Source organism: Pipistrellus kuhlii, unplaced genomic scaffold (assembly GCF_014108245.1).
Source record: "Pipistrellus kuhlii isolate mPipKuh1 unplaced genomic scaffold, mPipKuh1.p scaffold_m20_p_75, whole genome shotgun sequence".
Lineage (NCBI taxonomy): Eukaryota > Metazoa > Chordata > Mammalia > Chiroptera > Vespertilionidae > Pipistrellus > Pipistrellus kuhlii.
The window spans coordinates 256,114-276,061 of record NW_023425579.1 but is presented as its reverse complement, the minus strand read 5'-3'; the positions used below and the strand labels follow the sequence as shown (position 1 = coordinate 276,061).

The 19,948-nt window shown below is 54.3% G+C and overlaps 2 protein-coding genes across 4 annotated transcripts; both read left to right on the top strand.

Moving 5' to 3' along the window:
• The first annotated feature begins 765 nt into the window (after positions 1-765).
• On the top strand, positions 766-12,318 carry KLHL12 (kelch like family member 12). Of its 3 annotated transcripts, none has more exons than XM_045576181.1 (12): positions 766-924; positions 2,911-3,144; positions 3,589-3,742; positions 4,801-5,018; positions 6,136-6,285; positions 6,491-6,605; positions 7,667-7,773; positions 8,477-8,672; positions 9,326-9,484; positions 9,735-9,833; positions 10,468-10,654; positions 10,833-12,318. In XM_045576181.1, exons 2-12 carry the CDS (start codon positions 2,950-2,952, stop codon positions 10,957-10,959), a joined length of 1,707 nt encoding a protein of 568 aa, XP_045432137.1. In that variant the 5' UTR covers positions 766-924; positions 2,911-2,949; the 3' UTR covers positions 10,960-12,318. The 3 variants fall into 3 exon arrangements, with proteins under 3 accessions (XP_045432137.1, XP_036278902.1, XP_036278903.1); XM_036423009.2 differs by lacking the exon at positions 766-924 and adding an exon at positions 1,806-1,936; XM_036423010.2 differs by lacking the exons at positions 766-924; positions 9,326-9,484 and adding an exon at positions 1,806-1,936.
• A 1,330-nt stretch (positions 12,319-13,648) lies between these two features.
• On the top strand, positions 13,649-18,319 carry RABIF (RAB interacting factor). The gene is given in 4 exon segments (XM_036423011.2): positions 13,649-13,728; positions 13,730-13,846; positions 13,848-14,247; positions 15,871-18,319. Coding segments are annotated over 4 exon segments (828 nt in total). The 5' UTR covers positions 13,649-13,663; the 3' UTR covers positions 16,117-18,319.
• Positions 18,320-19,948: the final 1,629 nt, after the last annotated feature.

Sequence of the window (19,948 nt, the reverse complement as noted above, 5' to 3'; positions counted from 1 at the left end):
CGTCAGGGCCTTCCCACTCTTCTCCCACCTGGCGTGACGGCTCCAATAGGACTTGTAACTGTCCTGCTCTCCCACCTACCATGTCAGGGATCATTTGGGAGCACAGAGAGAGGATGTGAGAGATGGAAATTCCATGGAAAACCAGAATGCTACTCTCTCGGTCGGCTATGGTTTATCTCTACAGAGTCACAGGCATAGGGGCTTCATCACAAGGAACAACAACAGGCTGTAATTATTGGAATCCAGAGTCTAGGTCAGTGGTAGGCAAACTCATTAGTCAACAGAGCGGCGAGCCGCAGTTTGCCGACCAGGGCACTAGGCTAAGGACACTCAAATCGATGAGAAGCAAAACGTCCAGACTGACTCGCTCAGCCCGGGGAGCGGGGGCGGTGAGGACCGAGGCTTCCGACGCGCAGTGACAGGGGGTGACGGCGGGCGCCGCGGCCAGGGTCCGCCCGAAAGGCCCCGCTGGGCACCGGCCTGGGAGAACCTGGGCGCCTCCGTGGGTTTTTCCCGACGGGAGCGGGCTCCCGGGCGTCGCGCGGGGAAGACGTACAGCCATCAGCTACGGGAGAATCGCTGCCCGGCCTCCCCGCCCACCCCTTCCCGCTCCGCCCGCAACGGGCCCGCAGCCACCGGGCGCCGGGTCCCGGGTGGGTCACGTGATCCGGTCCGGCTCGCGCGCTGTGCGTCATCACGTCGCGCGGCCCGCTGGCCCTGGCGGTCACGTGATGCTGGAAAGGGTCGGCCTTTGAGCTGAAACGTCATCACGTCGCGCGGCCGCGGGGCCGACTGAGCGAGAGGAGCGAAGGGACGGCTCCCGAGTCTCCGGGTCGGGGCGGCGGCGGCGGCGGCGGCGCCTGGGTTCCTCCTGAGCCGCCTGCTGGCCGCGCGCCCCCCTCTCGACCCCAGCGGCGGGCGCGGGTGAGCTGGTGGGCGGGGCGCCCGGTCTTCTCCGTCCGTCCGTCCGTCCGTCCGCCCGGGCGGGCCTGGCCCCCACGGCCCTTTCCGCGGGGACCGGGTGGCGGGGCTCTCCGCCCCTCGGAGGGCACCTCCTCCTGCGGCGCCAGCGGCCGGGGGCTTCCCCGCTCTTCTCCCCCCTGGGCCGTGGCGGTTCCGGAGTCTGACGCCGCTCCTGAGCCTCCGGCGGGGAAACCCCATCCCGGTGTCCGCGAAGTTCCTGGGGGAGTTGGGGGAGGATGCTGGCCTCGCTCCGGAGGCCGAGCCCCACGCTGCACCACAGCGACCCGGTTTGACCCTGAAATGGTGCAGCCCAGCCCAGGGCCGGGGGATCCCCCTTCCTAGATCCCCGGAGTTTGCACCCGAAGCTGGGAAACAACGTCCGCTGGGGTGACACACCCCTCCTCTGTCCCCTGGGTCTGCGGGGCTGAGGGAGGGGCGGTGAGGGGAACCGCCCGGCCGGCTGTGAACGCCGCCGTGGTGGGGATTCAGGATGTCCTGTGTGCTCTTCAGAGATCGCGGCTGTGAGCTGTGGGCTTGTGGTTTGGTTTGGTTTGTTATTCTTGAATCATCTGTGGAATCCAAAAAAGATAGTCTCTTAGTAACCACCCCATTTCATGCCCCACAAGTTGTCGTTAAAGAAAAATGTAGCCGAAACCGGTGTAGCTCAGCGGATAGAACGTGGGCCTGCGGATTGAAAGGTCCCAGGTTCGATTCCGGTCCAGGGGATGTGCAGGAGGCAGCTGGTCGATGTTTCTCTCTCATCGATGTTTCTAGCTCTATCCCTCCTTTCTCTCTGTAAAAAGTCAATAAAATATATTAAAAAAAGAAAAAGAAAAGTGTAGTGTGGCTAAACCCCATCAATAATCGAGAAAGTACTTATTACTTTGGCTTCTTTTAAATGTGGAATCTGTTGCTGAGTTTATTTAACTGACGCGTACAAGTGACTGTGGCAGAAAATGAGAAGTGAGTTTTGGTTAGTTTCTGTCCTAGTAAGGCTCTTTGTTTCAGTAGAGGAGAATTTCTACAAATGCTGACTTGCTGGTGTTGATGGACATCTATTAATGATGCAGAGAAGGGAGACCCTTCCGTGAAAGGTTTGTAACAGCTTAGCCAAGTGTAAGTCCATAGACAGGCTTGTGTGGTTTCCATGGTCCAGTGTAGGCACTGGGTCCTCAGTGGGTCCAGGTATATTTGGAAATCTTCATACAAAATTCTCTGCATTCTTCTTTGGGGGGAGAGGGGGTGTTATTTTTGCTTGCTCTGGCTTTTATTGCTCTAAGTTGAATACCCAATTCTTTTTTTTTTTTTTTTTTTTTGCATTCATTTACTACATATTTATTGTACACCTGCGGGTGTGATTCAGTGGATAGAGCGTTGGCCTGGGGACTGAAAGGTCCTGGGTTCGATTCCCCGTCAGGGTATATGCCTGGATTGCCGGCTTGATCCCCGGTAGAGGGCGAACAGGAGACAGCCGGTCAATGATTCTCTCATCGTTGATGTTTCTCTCTCTCCCTCTCCGTTGCTGTCTGAACTCAATAAAAATATATTTTTAAAAAATATATGTATATATACACAATGGGTCCCCATCCTCTAAATACTTACCCATTTAAACCTGCTTATGGATATTCGATAATAGTGATAGAGGGCTTTAAGCAATTTTATTTTTCCATCATCTCAGACAACAGCCCTGTAAAGCTCTGAGGGACCTGGATCGTTTCTGTTCAGAGCTGAGTGATGATGATGAGTGCCAAGTGGCGGGGGCACTCTGGGAATTCAGGGGGGAGGCATTCTTTCTTGGGATGATTGGCGGCTGGACTGTGGGGGTGATGCCAGGAAGAGTGCTCTCGACTCCATGTTTGGTTCTGAGGAAGCCGCCTTAGTTTGGAAAGCTACGCGAAAAGCGTCCCATTTCACCTGTGCTCACTGCGTTTCCTCTTGTGTTCCCAGACTCCAAGGACCCCTTTCGCTGTTTCTCCACTTTGCTTGATGGGAGGCATTATGGCCCCCAAAGATATCATGACAAACACACATGCTAAGTCCATCCTCAACACAATGAACTCCCTCAGGAAGAGCAACACCCTGTGCGACGTGACGCTGAAGGTGGAGCAGAAAGACTTCCCTGCCCATCGGATCGTGCTGGCTGCCTGCAGCGATTACTTCTGTGCCATGTTCACCAGCGAGGTGAGGTGCCTGCCCTTTTGAGTATAAAAGTAGAAGTTTGGCAGACATTCGTTGGTTTTATGGCTTGATTCTCAAGAGTTTTCGTCTTTATTTTCAAGAATAATTATTACTTGTAACTCCAAGGATGTATTCTAGGCAAAATATACCATCAGCGATTCGGTGATCCCAAAGTCAGGTTAACCCCGTATCTTGCAGAGTATCAAACCACTCGGTAAAGCTGATATTCCAGGAAGGTGTCATCTCACTGTGTGCTCTTGGGTTACATTCAGTTCGTTCCCCGGTGGAACAGCTACCAATGCATGCTTCAAACAAAATAGACTATGATTTTAAGAAAATGTGTATTCAGTTCGTGTTATTAACATCCCTCAGGCTGTTGGATATGAGATGCTGCCTTTGTCATGGAGAATGATAACCACGGGTATTTCACGCCCTTTGAATTTTCAGCTTTCTGAGAAAGGGAAACCGTACGTCGATATCCAGGGTTTGACAGCCTCCACCATGGAAATCCTGTTGGACTTTGTGTACACGGAAACGGTGCACGTGACGGTGGAGAACGTGCAGGAGCTGCTCCCTGCGGCTTGTCTGCTCCAGCTGAAAGGTACAGGTGTTACCATTGTGCGCGCCAAGATGGCCCGGAATGTTTAAAGTGGAGACAGAGTGGGCGCTCTCAGTTCCTGCCCGTGGCACACAGATCGGGTTCTGGGCGCAGTAGAAGGGCCTCTCCCCATGTGAGGGCCGGGCTCTGTAGGAGAGATCGTTTACCCTGTTCTGTTTCCAGGAAAACGGAGGAGAGGACAGGTGCGCTTCCTTGCACGCATGTGCACAATAGCCCTGCAAGGACATGAGAAACCGATACTGTTGTCGCCCACGTAGAGGCTGCGCTGGCCAGGGGGTAGGGAGGCACGGGGACTGCTCACAGGAGCCCTTTGCACCGTACTCTCCTGCACCGCGCAGAGTGTGTGTGGGAAACTTTAATTGACACACACAGAGGAAGTGTCAGGTTTTCAGAGTTAGCAGAGGTGACCCTTCCAGGGCCCCGTCCGTGCTGTTTCTGTTGTTTTCCGATTCAATGATTGAGACAATGGGAGGGCTTTGCATTACTGCACAGCTAGACTTATGCTCTGAACTCCTCAGGTAGAGAAGCATGAGCTCGATATTAGTGTCCTATTTTTCCTTCTCTGGAGTCTCTTAGAAAGTTTAAAAAAAACAAAAACTTTTCAATTACAGTTGACATTAGATATTATGTTAGTTTCCAGGGTACAATGTAGTGGTTTCACATTTATGTAACTTCCAAGGGAAATTTTCACATAGAGTAGAAATTAGGTACATTATGCTGAATTAGAACTGGTTTTATAGCTTGATTTTCAAGTTTTATGGGCAGTTTTGCTTAATTGTGCCAGTGTCCGCAGAAGCAGTTTGTCTTGCTCTACTTGTTTTAAAGCTGAAGCAGAGACCACCACAAAGGCCTGTTGGAGGTCACCTAGTGCATAACACAGAAATGGGTTTGCATTCCTTAAGCATGAAATTTCTAACCTGGTTCTTAGTGCTGAGCCAGGGTTCTCTAACTCTGGGTAGAGAAGAGGTTATGATGGAGAATAAAGACCGGGCACAGCTGGCCACGTGTCCTGAAGCATCCAATGTCTGTGTTTGTCCCAGGTGTGAAGCAAGCCTGCTGCGAGTTCTTAGAAAGTCAGTTGGACCCTTCTAACTGCCTGGGTATCAGGGATTTTGCTGAAACTCACAGTTGTGTCGACCTGATGCAAGCCGCGGAGGTTTTTAGCCAGAAGCACTTTCCCGAAGTGGTACAGCACGAAGAATTCATCCTCCTGAGTCAAGGAGAGGTGGAAAAGCTAATCAAGTGTGATGAAATTCAGGTACAGACTTGGCTTCTTATGTGGCTTCTTTAAGATTGGGCCATTCCAAAGAGCAAGGTGGCCTTCCGTGTTTCTACAGCAGGGCTTCTTACTTCATTAAATGCCCCTGAGATCACGTGCCAAATTATTGGCATGTTTATGGAGGGAGTTCACCTTCCTGAATGAAATGTGTGAGCCCAGTGCTGAAGAATCATTGCTGTACAGAGTGGATGACGCAGAAGTTGGAAGGAAAGTGGATTTCTGTTACCCATTCACTCATTGACAAACATTTGTTGCGAATATGTGACATAGCAATCAAGGTGCCAGGTTCTATGGGCCCAGAAGTAAGAGGCAGTTCTTGTTTTAGAGAATTCACAGTGTAGACAACACAACCACCAAAACAGATCGTCATAGAGTGCAATGAGAATAACGAGCCTACTCAGAGTGAAGACATTGCATCGGAAAACAAAGGGTGAACCTGATTTAAGTCAGATCAGAAAGGAAGGGACAGAGGTTGGAGACTGTGAGCAGGAGCCAGATTCTGAGTGCCACGTGGGGGACCAGGAAGTGAGAGGGAGCGGTCTAGGACAAGGGTGTAAGGCCGAGTTCAGTGCTGAGTCTGGCAAGGGAACTTCAGCCCACTTCCTCGCAGTCTTCATTGCATGTAGGCCTCGGGATCCTGAGAGGTCCCGCACAGAGCTGTTCGTATCGCAGGCCTAAGGCCTTCCTCTCCGGTGGTCCGGTGCTGTGACCCAGTCAGGAGCTTCTGGGAAATACCTCGCAGAGCCACGAGGAGGGAGCTCTGAATCAGCAGCAGGTCCTCCCCCACGGCCCCGAGAGCTTCAGAAATGACCAGAGAAGGTTTGGGAGTGGGGGACATTCTGAAGCAAACACCAGCCTGTGGCTGAGGGCTGCTTAGGCACTCTCTGTGTCAGAGATTTACCCACTTTGACCATTATCTTCTTCCTGGTCCTAGGCAGTGGTGTGGGAAAAGATGTTTTCTAAGAGCCTCGCTTTCCTGGGAGATGTTAGCAATGGTGGCGGAGGACGGGGAACAGGGAGGGGAAGGTAGGCATGGCTACTTTTTGAGCCTGTGAGGCGATTGGCGGAACACGGGTCTGTAATTGTTCTCTGACAGGTGGATTCTGAAGAGCCGGTCTTTGAGGCCGTCATCAACTGGGTGAAGCACGCCAAGAAGGAGCGAGAAGAGTCCCTGCCTAACCTGCTGCAGTACGTCCGGATGCCCCTGCTCACCCCCAGGTACATCACCGACGTCATCGACGCCGAGGTGAGTGAGTCCTGGAAGACACCGGAGCCGGCGCCTGGCTGTCCTCCGCGTAGTGCTGTGGCCTCAGGTCCGTCGTCATTTCCGGACGCCACAGCGCAGTTACTGCCAGAGCCTCGGGACCACGTCTGGAAACTGGTTTCTAGTTAAGAAGCTAACGACAACATGCCGTTTACCCGGTAACACGGCCCTCTGCTCTGTGTTCCAGCCTTTCATCCGCTGCAGTCTCCAGTGCAGGGACCTCGTCGACGAGGCAAAGAAGTTCCACCTGCGGCCGGAGCTGCGGAGTCAGATGCAGGGACCCAGGACCAGGGCTCGTCTGGGTGAGCTGGCGTCCGCAGAGAGCTGCCCCTGCCTGGTGGATGATGGATCTACCGGGAACATTCTGTGGGAAATACAAGGACCTTCTCTCAGGCCTGTCTTCCGTCTTTTCTTCATCGGGTCCTCAGATCACTTTACCACCAAATTTTCTTCCATGTCTGTTTTGCACAACTCTGTGGAGGTTTCAACGAGACAAAGTGTGACAATTTATAAACTGTTGAGTTTAGTTTCAATATGTTAGGAGCCTGTAAATTGGGAATTGTTTAGAATGTCATGGAGGACTTAGTATGTCCCCATCCACCTGTCCCCTCTCCCCGTGTGTTTTCCCTTCTGGGTGAGGGAGGAAGGAGGAGCAGGTGGTGGGGACAGCCCAGGGATGGTCAGGGGCCTGCAGTGAGGTGGATCCCTTACTCGAGCCAGGCTGGGTGGGTGCGTCTACAATACGTTTTTAATTATTTGAGAGGGGTAGAGAAATAGAAACATCGATGAGAGAGAAGCATCCATCGGCTGCCTCCTGCCCGGCCCCCACTGGGGATCAAGCCCAATAACCCAGACATGTGCCCTGACTGGGACTCAAACCAGTGACCTCTCAGTGCACTGGATGACACTCAACCGAACCACACCGGCCAGGGCTGGGGAAAGAGACTTTCAAGTGCATCGCTCGGTTCCTGTTTCTTTGAGGCGAGGTTAGGAGAGCGGTCTTTTCACTGTTTTGAGGTGCAGGCTGGGAGGGCAGGGGGCTTCTCCCTGCACGGGGAACCTCAGCTGGAGGTCGGCCAGAGGCGTCTGCGTGGGTTGGGAAGGTGGGGACTCAGATTTGCCGTCTGCAGTTTTAGTGTCCAGGACTTTCAATGTAAGATACTTGAGTTCTCAAACTAGAGCCTCTAGACTAAGAAATAATTTCCCATTCGGCAACCTTACAGTGAATCTTCTGTTTCAGAGGCTTCTCTGGGCCACGTAAACAGCACCTCCATTGTAGAACTGTTTCTGCCTACGCGTCCCTGTGAGTGTGTGCCCGGCCACGGACGGGGGGAGACCTGCCTTTTCCTCCCTCTCTCCTCAGGGGCCAATGAGGTGCTGCTGGTGGTGGGGGGCTTTGGCAGCCAGCAGTCTCCCATCGACGTGGTGGAGAAGTATGACCCCAAGACTCAGCAGTGGAGCTTTCTGCCAGTATGTGTCCTCCGTCCCTGGCTCCCAGCTCTAAACCTAGGATAACCTAGTAACTGCTAACGCTCCTTACCACAGTGTCATGCTCACAGTAGATATCCAATAGATAGTTGTCAACTATTTACATTAGATTAGACCTCAGAATGCCAGTGGCCAGAGTCAGCTGCCACCCTGCTTCACGCCTTCCTGAACTGTCTGTAACTCCCAGCATGCTCCACTGGCCCTGCTCTGTCACCCTGAGCGTGGTGTTAAGTCGTGTTGAGCTGAACTCAAGTTTGTATCTTTCTCACGTTGTCTCTGTTTGAGTGGTGAAAATAACAATTCTCAGGAAATGTGGAAATCTTCCAGTCAGTCCTCATGACTTTGGATCCTTGAGTCTGGTCCTTTGATTAGCAGATCGGGGAAACTTCCTTCTGTGGGAGGATCTTAGTCTGTAGCACAGAGCCCTGTGGAGCAGAAAGGATGAGACCCTGGATGACGGAAAGCTTTGGAGGAGGCAGGGGTGCAGACAGCTCGATGCTAGAGCATCACAACAAGGAGAGTGTCTGCTGGGAGACAGGGAGGGGGGCGGACAGCTGGAGGCCACTGCGGAGCGCTGCTCCCGACGGCTCCTGCTGTCGAGTGAAGAGGCGGGATCAGGACGGAGAGCCGGGAGGAGGCCGAGCTGCGGGACTGACGTGCTCTGTCCCCTTCTCTCCTGAACCAGAGCATCACTCGGAAGAGACGTTACGTGGCCTCCGTGTCTTTACACGACCGGGTCTATGTCATCGGTGGCTACGATGGCCGCTCCCGCCTCAGTTCAGTGGAATGTCTGGACTACACAGCGGAGGAGGACGGGGTGTGGTACTCAGTGGCCCCAATGAATGTCCGGCGAGGCCTGGCCGGCGCTACCACCCTCGGAGGTAGGCTGGGTGCACAGGGTGGCGTGGCCATGCTATGGGGCTGGATCGGGGCTCAGACTCCCTGATGTCTGGCAGGAGCATGGCCTGTGGAGGGTCCCGGTGAGGCCAGACGCTCCTGTTTGCTCGGGCAATAACCATTACAACGCTGTTCTGTGTTCACCGGCGCTTCAGCGCTGACAACAGGCTGGGTGGGGCTGCAGCATACTGAGGGGGACGTTGGCCTGGATTTCTGGGACCCTCGGCTGGTCTCGGAGTGCTTTGAGGGTTTCATCCACTGTCTGCATTTGAGGCCTGTGCTCTCTTCCTTATCAATACGACTTCATTGACTTGTCCCATAAGAAACATGTGGGTTTGCTCCCAAACACGTGAAGGACTTGTGGGAAACTGGTGGAGAAAAGAGGGATTAGAAACCTTCTTGCGGGGAGGGCGGTGATGGGGGAGGGGTGGTCGGGGAGAGTTCAGTGGGGAAAAAGGAGACCTGTGTAATACTTGAAACAATAAAGACCTGAAATAAAAATAAAAAAAGAAATTTCTTAGTGAATAATGAAGCTGTTGATATAATTAGAGTGATTTATGATTAGAATGTTTAAATTCACATCATAAAAATAAATCTCTACATCTCTGAGAGTCTGTGGTTTGTTAATTCTGAGCAGATATGATCTACGTCTCTGGAGGCTTTGACGGGAGCAGGCGTCACACCAGTATGGAGCGCTATGACCCCAACATTGACCAGTGGAGCATGCTGGGAGACATGCAGACAGCCCGGGAAGGCGCGGGGCTGGTGGTGGCCGGTGGAGTGATCTACTGTCTAGGTGTTGACCCGGGGAGGCAGGGGTGGGGGAGGGTTCCCTTTTTACCAGAATCAAGTTCATAGATGGCCTTCAAGTAAAATCCTGGTCTGTCCCAGTACAGTTCCATTAACTGGGATTGTCTTTCTCATGGAAGCAGAACATGGCTTCTGTTAGATTTCTCTTTGGACTGTGGGCAGCCTTGAAGGAGAGCTGGGATTAAAGGGGGTCAGGATGTGTCATTCTCCCTGGAATGGCCTCTGCTGTCTTTCAGGAGGATACGACGGCGTGAATATCTTAAATTCGGTTGAGAAATATGACCCCCACACAGGACACTGGACTACTGTTACACCAATGGCCACCAAGCGCTCGGGTAAGACTGTCGGGTGTGAGGGGGGCGTCCGAGGTCAGGTCCCTGCTTGCACGGTGGGGGGCAGTCACGGGACAGCCCGTCGGTCAGGGTTGTAGTTCCTCTTTGCTCCGACTTCAGTGAAGCAGGAGTCAGAGTTCACCCTCCTCCTGACCTCTGATCTCCGTGTCCTGAGAATGAAGACAGCTTTTCAGATGAAGTCTACATTTGAGGACAGAAGCCTCCTTGTTTTATTCCCTTTTTAAATCCCAGCATTGGCACGTCTGGTACAGTCGTGTGTGTTTAACATGTTACGTGGGCGAATGCCGGCAGAACTTCCTGGACAGAGGAGCTGGGCTCTGAGGCAGGAGAAGGCTGTGCTGTTCTGATTCACTTTTTCCGTAAAAACTGCTCAGAACCGTCACAGCTCCTTTCCCTCCTCCCTCCTCCATCGCCTCCTTTTTCTATTTCCGTTAACGGAGAGGGTTGGGCTCTGAATTAGTGAAAGTAAAGATGAGAACCATTTTGTGTTTTTTTCTTCTCATTTCAACTCCCACCAGTGGGTTTACCTGAGGGTTCAGCTGGGCATCAGCGACCATGTTTTCTTTCTGGAATCCAGCCTCAGTTCAGGAGTAGTGACCTCTCTGCCTTTTTCCAGGTGCAGGAGTAGCCCTGCTGAATGACCATATCTATGTGGTGGGGGGATTTGATGGCACCGCCCACCTTTCTTCCGTGGAAGCGTACAACATCCGTACCGATTCCTGGGCAGCTGTCACTAGCATGACCACCCCCCGATGCTATGTGGGGGCCACGGTGCTTCGGGGCCGACTCTATGCAATCGCAGGGTGAGGATTTAAAACCAGGCTGGGACCATCATGCATCAGGGCAACATGATCCCCTCCACACTGTTGGGTGGAGACAGAGTGTGGGTCAGGGGAGATGTGTCCATGGAGACCTCAGTGTGGGGTGTGGGTGGAGAGGAACAGAAAGCTCATTTCCCTCTCTCGCTTCTTCCCCACTCAGTTATGATGGGAACTGCCTGCTGAGCAGCATCGAGTGCTATGACCCTGTCATCGACAGCTGGGAAGTGGTGACCTCCATGGGAACCCAGCGCTGTGATGCTGGCGTGTGTGTTCTCCGAGAGAAGTGACCTTGTTGGAGCTCCATCCAGAGCTAGTGACCAGTCCAGGGGCCAGAGAGCAGGCGAATCAAGGGTCGTGTCCAGAATGTCTGCTTCTCGCTGTGTGCTCGGGGTGATTACAAGCACCAGGGTTGGTGATGGTGGTCTTTATTTGCACACACTCCCCCTCGCGCTGGGACTGGTCCCTGAGTAGAGTGGTGAATGGCACTCGCGGGAAAAGGAAGCTCTGAGGGGATGTGCGAGGCCAGGCCACCTCTCCTGGTCTGGGCGGCCCTCTGGCCGTGCCTGACTCTCCGTGTGCTCAGGAGGACATGCGTACGTCGCGCCCGTGTGTTGCAGAGAACAAAAGTGAGGGTGACCTACTAGAGGTGGGCAGTGTCCAGCCGACGTCTGGATTGGAAGGATTCCGGCTTGCGTCAGCCTGATGAAGTACAAGTCCTGTTTTTCAGGACTAAGTGTACTTCCTGGTCTGCGGGAGCTGCACGTAGCTCTGTGCTGGAGGGGAACCGAGGGAAGCGCCTGTCACGGTGGTGGGCTTGGGAGACACCTTTGTCACACTCCGTGGCGGGCAGAGCTGCTGTATCCGAACTGGGCTGAGAGCGCAGTGACCTGAACTCACTGGCGTGAGCGAGACTGGACTCCACGACGGGAGACCTGGAAGGCAGGGTGGATGTCAGAAGGGTCTTCCGAGTCCCCGGAATGTCTGAACTGCAGTGTGGCTTGCCTGCCCTGGCCCTGGCCCTGTGCGAGACGAGCACAGTGAACCAGTGTCAGGTGGGCGGTCTGGAGACGCGGGGCACAAAGAAGTACCTGTGAGTTCTGTTTGTCTCACTCCTGCCAGGGCTCGTTCCCCGCAGCAAGGTTCGCCTTGGGGGAGAAGTCGTCTTTGAATCAGATCCTTCTATGCTGGAACATTTCCTTACTATTTATTGGGGGCAGGGGTGGGGTGCAGCAGCCTGCAAGGTCAGCCACTTAGTATTGCCCGTCCTTTTAAGCGCACACTTGTGCTGAGAGTGGTTTTTACTGCTGTTTGGTACAGCTCGTCCTTGACCTACTGCCGGGCTCCCAGCCTGTCCTTAGAGTGGATGATGTTCATCCCCAGACAGAAGAATCAAAGGACGGCCAGCGTCCTGTGTTCTCCGGTACCTGCTTGCACCTTTTCTGAGCCACCGTTCTAGGCTCTCCTGTGTTACCGAGGGAAATTCCTGCGTGGTGGGTATTGGGCATGTGGGAATGTGATGACCTGAACAAGAAAACAGTCCTTTTACATTGGAATTCCATTTTTTCCTCTCCCTGAATTGAATTGACCTAAAGAGTTCATTTCCTTTGTATATTTTTAAGAAAATATTAAAAATAATCTGTCTCAAATGCCTTAAGAGAATTTGTGGCAAACCAGCACTGTCCTCCTATGTTTGGGGGAGCAGACAGATCAGCTGTGAGAGTCTCACCAGGAAATGTTTCTGAGTTTGCCATATCCATTGACTCCTCTAACGCTTGGATTGTCCTTGAACCCTAAAGGGAATCAAGAAGCTCATTTAGTATGCACTTGAATTTCAGGGTTTTAATCATCCCAGCCCCTCCATTTGCTTCAGTTTATGGCACGTGATAGAAACAGCTATGCAGAAGTGCAGCTATTCCCAGGGAATGGGGGGCAAAGAGGAACTGGTTTGCTGAAGAGCCTGCCAAGCTCTCTCCAGCAGATGGACTGTGCCTGCTGGTGAAACTACAGCTACAAAACATGCCTCTCAGCCAGAGTCCCTGGAGAGACAGACTAGGAGCTCCTCACATGAGTTTCAGATCAAATTCTCAGGAGTTCCGCCGAAATCGGTTTGGCTCAGTGGTCGGCTTGCAGACTGAAAGGTCCCAGGTTCGGTTCCAGTCAAGGGCATGTACCTTGGTTGTGGGCACATCCCCGGTGGGGGGTGTGCAGGAGGCGGCTGATCGATGATTCTCTCTCATTGATGTTTCTAACAATCCCTCTCTCTTCCTCTCTGTAAAAAATCAATAAAATATATATTTTTTAAAAAAATCAAATTCCCAGGAGTTCTGACATGACACTACAACAGGATGTTTGGCAGTGTTCCCTCCTCATGCTCCCCCAAGGGGTGCCCCTATCCTGGTAGTTCCTCCTGCCTTTCTCTGTCTCTTAACTGGAAGCCAGTCACTTGGTTATCCACCGCAGAAAGCTATCATTCACTTTGTGGGCATGCATTTGATTAGTTTCTGGGTTCTGCATGGTTTTGTTTTATCTCTGTCCCAAATCCATTCCTGTATTTTCACTCCCTTATAGTGCAGGCCTTTCTCGCCGGGACCCGTGGAGCAGTGGCCTCCTGATGTCCTTGCCACCTCTCTTTCTTCCAGCCCAGGCCCTCCGTTTGTCCTGCTAACTTTCCCAGCACAGCTGGGGTCATGGCAGTACCTGACATGCAGCAAGTTTTCAGGAAATGTACAACTTATTTCTGGCCCAAAGTGCCCATCTCCATGGATCCTGGGGGGTTAGCATGTCATGTGAGTGCTTGAACCCTGAGTTGACGGAAGAGGAGGAAATGCAGGTGGGTCAAGGGTGGTGGGTGACACCTGGCCTGACCCAGTGGGTGCTGAACCCGCAGCTCTGAACCGAGAACCTGGGGATGTGATGACGGCTGTGCCTGGACCCGTGCTTCCCGGGAGGTCCCCTCTGACCCGGACCCTCCTCGCTGCGCCCGTCGGATGGATGAGCCACAGCCACAGGGAGGCAGTGGCGGTCCAGCTCGGTCCTAAAGCGCCTCCACCCCTGGGAGAGAGCTCACTGCTTAGCACCGACCGGCCCTCGGCTTCCGGCTTCCGGCTTCCGGCTTCCGGCAAAGGAGGGGTGCGTGTCCCCGCGGGTGGGACCTACATTGCCTTCCGTCCCCTCCGCCGGCCCTGAATCCACGTCTCCGGAGACTGGGAGGTCCGAGCAGCTCCGATGACCCAATAGTAAGGGAGTCGGGGACACGTGTCCGCCCTGCCCGGGTCCTGTCACAAAGCCGCCGGCCCCCGCCACTCAGGGCCGCGGGGCGGGCCTGCGCGTGCGCAGTGGAGCCGGCGCGGGCAGAGGGCGCCTGCGCAGGAAGCAGTGGCCGTCCGCCCCGCCCCCTGCGGGAGCCGCGCCTGCGCGGTGCGGGCCCCGGGGCGGCGGCGGCGGCGATGGAGCCCGCGGAGGCGCCGCCGAGCGAGCTGGTGTCGGCGGAGGGCCGGAACCGGAAGGCGGTGCTGTGCCAGCGCTGCGGCTCGCGGGTGCTGCAGCCGGGCGCGGCGCTCTTCTCCCGCCGGCAGGTAGGCGCCGGGCGGGGGCGAGCCTCCGCGCCGGGGACCCGGGCCCTGCTTCCTCCGGGGCGCGGGCCTCAGTGCCCTCCTTCCACCGGCCCCCGGGTTCTCTCCCCTGAGTCTCTCCCGGGGGCTCCGCCCGCAGCGCCGGTCCCTGGGGCCGGGTTCCGCTAAGGCGGGGACGCAGTTAGCGGGGCCGGGGGCACCACACACCTGGGGTCCCATCCCTGGGACCTCACACCTGGGACGTTACACCTGGGATCCCACACCTGGGACCTCTCACCTGTGATTCTACACCTGGAATCCCACACCTGAGACCTCATCCCACACCTGGGACCTCATCCCACACCTGGGACCTCATCCCACACCTGGGACCCCACAGCTGGGACCTCATTCCACACCTAGGACCTCATCCCACACCTGGGACCTCATCCCACACCTGAGACTTCACACGTGGGGTCCCGGCCGGGGCTGTGACACTGGTCGTTTTTACTGCTGCACCAGGAGGCCTGTGTCCCGCCAGTTCTCACTCGGGGTCTTTTCTGAGCTGAGGTCGCAGCGACACCGGAGTAGTGGGGGTACCTAGCGGCTCCCAGCACAGGTGTCGCCTCCAGGGCCCTGACCTCGGGGCCTCCACAGGGCCTGCTGGGCTCCAGGGCACAGGAGTGAGCACCGCTGGGTGGAAGGGTTGTCGCAGAATTTGCGACCAGGTTTTAAAACCACCGCAAGTCCTCAGAGGAAGGGAGAAGTTAGAAACAAGGTAACAGAAGTTTACTCTCTGTTGTAACAGTTTCCATTCTCATCTACATTGTAGCATGCTTGCCAAGTTAAGGAAGACCAACTGAGGAGGTTACTTTTGAGCTGAATATTAAAAAGAGGGGCTGGCCTTGCCAAGACCCGAGGGCAGAGTAGACTTACCCTGCATGTAGACTGGAGCAGGGTAAACTCGGGGGAGGTTAGAAGCCCAAGGTCAGGATAGCAGTGAAGATAAGTTACCAATGCAGCTGGTTAGAGTTCCCTTTTTTTAATTTATTGATTTTTTACAGAGAGGAAGGGAAAGGGATAGAGAGAAACATCGATCAGGTGCCTCCTGCACACCCCCTACTGGGGGTGTGCCCGCAACCAAGATCCATGCCTTTGACCGGAATTGAACCCGGGACCCTTCAGTCCACAGGCCGAGGCTCTATCCACTGAGCCACACCAGTCAGGGCCAGAGTTCCTTTTTCAACCTCTTTAGAATCAGGGCACAGCCCTAGCTAATTTGGCTGAGTGGATAGAGCGTCGGCCTGTGGACTGAAGGGTCCCAGGTTCAATTCCAGTCAAGGGCATGTGCCTTGGTTTCAGGCACAACCCCAGTGGGGAGTGTGCAGGAGGCAGCTGATTGATATTTCTAACTCTCTCCCTTCCTCTCTATGAAAAAAAATCAATAAAATATATTTTAAAAAATAAAATAAAAAGAATCAGGGCACAGAGCCCAGGCAACAGAGGAGCCACCCGCATCCTGGTCTGTCCCTGACGGGACTGCGTGTCTGGTTTGTGGGGGCACCGCGTGCAGTCCACGGTGCGCGGGGAGCTGGCGTGACCGGTGCTCAGCGTGGCTGGCGTTCCTGTGTTCCCCCCTCCCCCCTGCAGCTCTTCCTGCCCTCCATGAGGAAGAAGCCGGCCCTGGCGGACGGCGGCAGCCCCGACGGGGACCTCCTGCAGGAGCACTGGCTGGTGGAGGACATGTTCACCTTCGAGAACGTGGGCTTCACCAAGGACGTGGGCAACGTCAAGTTCCTGGTGTGCGCCGACTGCGAGATCGGGCCCATCGGCTGGCACTGCCTGGACGACAAGCACAGCTTCTACGTGGCCTTGGAACGGGTCTCCCACGAGTGACCCCCAGGCGTCAGAGCCGCCCCGTCCCAAGAACTGGCTTTTAACCCAGTGCCACGGCTCTGCCGCTCGTCTCTGTCCTGGTGGGCGTGGACGCATCTCGCCGAACGGGCGGGGACAGCCCTGCTTTCTCAGAGTCTGGCGCACATGCCTCTTCTAGTTCACGGAGTACCATGCCGCGCCTAAGCTCCCGCCCCCTCCCCCCAGCTGCGGACACGGGGAGCGCCCCGCCCTTCTCCTCTCACCCCTGCATCCTGCTGGGCTCTCTTTTACCCAGGGCTCCCTGGCTGCCTGCTCTGGACGGGCACCGCCCACCCTTCAGCCATGGCCACGGCGGTGCTCACGTGCTGATAGTCGAGGCTTCACCTCTCTCTCCATCCCAGAAGGCACGCGGGCGTCTGAGAGTGGTGCTGCTGTGCGGCTGATTGCACACAGGCGTTTATTCATTCTTTTTAAACGTGTGACCTTGCCAGGCTTTGGTATTTAGGCTCCTGATCAGGAATGCCGAGGTGCACCTCCGTGCCAGGTGTGAAACCCTCACCTCCAGGTTGTCAGAAGCCCTTCGTGGTGAAGATGAAGGCAGCCCCTCTTCCCTCCCAACTCCGATGAGGTTTACAGCCTGTACGTCGAGAACCAGACTTTCCACCCCATTGTATCTGAGGCCATTGGATGTGGGGTCTAAGAGGAATAGGCCTTTGCCATATTACACAGGAGTTTGTAGGTTTGTCTTTTCTGGACAAGTGAATGCTTCCTTTGTTCTCAGGAAAGACTTCCTTAATGGATAATGTCTTTGCTGAACCTGCTGGGCCTGGTTCATTTGGAATCTTTGCGCCAGCCCCCAACACAGACCTTCCACCCAGAGGCCTCGGTGGCTGCAGCGGGGGAGTCGCTCTAACCGGGTGATCTTAGCGCAGTATCTCCCCTCCCAGTAGGACTTGAGTTCTCCTGGAACGACTCACCTCTGTGTGGCTGGGTCCAGGTTCCTCCCCATCACCCACCACTCAGACCCGGGAGGCTGGCATTGCAGGAGGACTAACCGGAGGCCGCCTCTCTGCCGTCCGTCTGTCCCCTCCCCCCAGAGCTTCCTCTAGGGGTCCCTCACCGACGGGTGGGTCTTGGGCATGGTTCTGCGACTGGCCTGCCTCCTCCTGCTCGGTCAGAGCCCCAGTGAGCTCCCGCAGAAGGGGGAGAGCCATTCTCTAGACAAGCGGTCTAGGGTCCATGGTTATGTCGTTTACAGAAAGACAGCTGTGAGAATTCTCCACTCAGGTTGGAAGGGACAAAGCCAAGCAGAGGCCTCTGTGGGTGAGGGGCCCCTCCCGGCACAGCCATGTCCAGGCGAAGCATTTTCTAAAACTGGGCTCTGACTTTTCTTTCCTTTTTTAATCACAGAAATCATACCCATTCGTTGCAGATACACACAAAAAGGGTCATAAACATCTTTTAATCCCTCGTAGTTCCACATCCACAGATGGTAATGCTGCATATGTCCATCTCAATGTTTTCTACGCGTACGTACGCGTGTACGGCTTAAAACAAGCATGAGCCCATACTGGGCTCGGTTATAGTTAGCTTTCTCCACTTAACAACACGCCAACTTCTCTTGTGTGTAGCTCTCCCCGGTGTCCGCCCTCGTGTTTAGCGTGGCATTGTATGTCTGTGTTTATGTAAGCAGTCCCCGTTAGATTGCAGCTAGACGCACGTTCCCAATGGTTCCCTCGGGGTAGGAAGTGGGATGACAGGGTCTGCTGTGCACATGCCTCAGATCTGGCCACGCCACTTACCCTCCAGATGGAGGCAGACTCCCGCTGCTGAACCGTCCTACCACCGGGCATGAGTTCTCTCTAGAAGAGCACGTGGCCCTGGCCACGTAACTCGGTTAGAGTGCCGTCCAGATAACGTCCTGGTTGCGGGTCCAACCTCCGGTCGGTATAGATGCAAGAATCAACCAGGGAATGCACTGATATGTGGAACAACGAATCGACGTTTCTCTCAAAAAAAATATATATTTTGTCACTTTAATAGGAACAATAGTCTCATTTTTATTTGCATTTGTTATTTCTAATGAAGTTTTTATATACTTAGTAGTGATTTGTATTTCTTTTGAGAATTGCCAGACACTGTTGCCCAGTAGCCAAAGAGTATCAGGCTGTTATCCTGCCTTTTCAGTTTGATTTGAAAGAAATAAAGGCATTTAAACAATGGACATTATACTCCTGTACGTCCTTGGAAAGAACATCTAATTTTAGACACCAGAGGAGAGCTGAAACTTGAGATTGACCTTGAGTTAATCAGTCATCTCTTGGTCTCCCTCACACCATAAGGCAGAGGAGGCACACGCTCTGTTCTGAGGAGAGAAAGTTGCCTTCCTGTGGGGGAGAGGTTGATTTTCCGAAGGACTCGTTCCTACAAAATTCTTTTTTAACAACCAAAGCTGGACAGTGGTGTGGCGACATTTTACTGAGCCAAACCAGTCCTGGCTGGACAGAATGCTTTTTAAGTCAGAAGACATCAGCCCTAGCCACTGTGGCTCAGCGCATAGAGCATCAGCCTGCGGACTGAAGGGTCCCAGGTTCGATTCCGGTCACGTGCACATTCCTCAGATGGAGGCTGGAGCCCCAACTTTGGTTTGGGCTTATGTGGGAGGCAGCCAACCGATGGGTCTCTCATATCCATGTTTCTCTGTTCTCTCCCCTCTCCTGATCTCTAAAAAACAAAGGAAAATATACCAAATGAGGATTAACAAAACAAAACAAAAAATTTTTTAATCCAGTAACCAAAATTAATAACTCAGTGGGAGGTTTTAGCAGCCAATTAGGCACAGCGTTGTAAAGGTTCTAGTGAGAGCCATTGAAAGTGTACCTGCCCCCAAGCATCCTGTACTCAATTTCAATGTCAGCCGGCAGCCTGCACTTTGCTTGTCCTCCCTCTTGGCAGCCAGCAGAGGGCAGTAGAGGCTGCAGCCACAGGCCTGTCCGCAGGGGCCAGCTTCCCGTTCAGGGCCTGGCCCAGTCCAGGCCCTGTGGTCCCAGGATTCTGAAGGACAGGGATGTTTCTGTTCTTTTTAAGCTCCCGTGAGCTTCAGGCCTGCCTGGAAAGGCCTCTGGGGGGCTACGTAACGAATTAGCATTCGTCTGAGGGGCCTGCTTGAGGCAAGGCCCTGGGCCTGCCTGAGCGCCCTGTCTTGATCCCTCCGAAGCCGTGTCATGGCTGTTGGCTTTCCACGGGAGACTGTGTGTCGGCAAAGCTGTTCCGGCTGACTCTCGGCCTCCGGGTTCCTTGGGACCCAAGGGCTCGGGTTAGGGGTGGAGCTGGGGCTCAGTTGGCAGGGAAAGTGGTTGGGAAAACCTGCCCGGCACCCGTTCAAGGATGGGCCTGTGTCTGCTGGGCCTGTAGGGCTGGCTCTACTGGTCTCTTCGCCCAGAAACCAGGAGCTGACCTCCCTCCGGTCTTCCCAGCACAGCCACCCAGGGAGGCAGGCTCGCAGCCGGATGAGCTAATCATTTGCATAAACTCCCTGCCGGGCCCTCCCCTCAGGCCCCAAACCAGAAAAGAAGTGGAGCCGGGACCGGTTTGGCTCAATGGATAGAGCGTCGGCTTGGGGACTGAAGGGACCTGGGTTCAATTCCGGTCAAGGGCATGTACCTTGGTTGCGGGCATATCCCCAGTAGGGGGTGTGCAAGAGGCAGCTGATCGATGACTCTCTCTCATCGATGTTTCTATCTCCCTCCCTTCCTCTCTGTACAAAATCAATAAAAAATATATTTAAAAAAAGAAAAAGAAAAAGAAAAGTGGAGACCAGGGAGGCTGCTCACCAACCTACAAGGCACCAGAC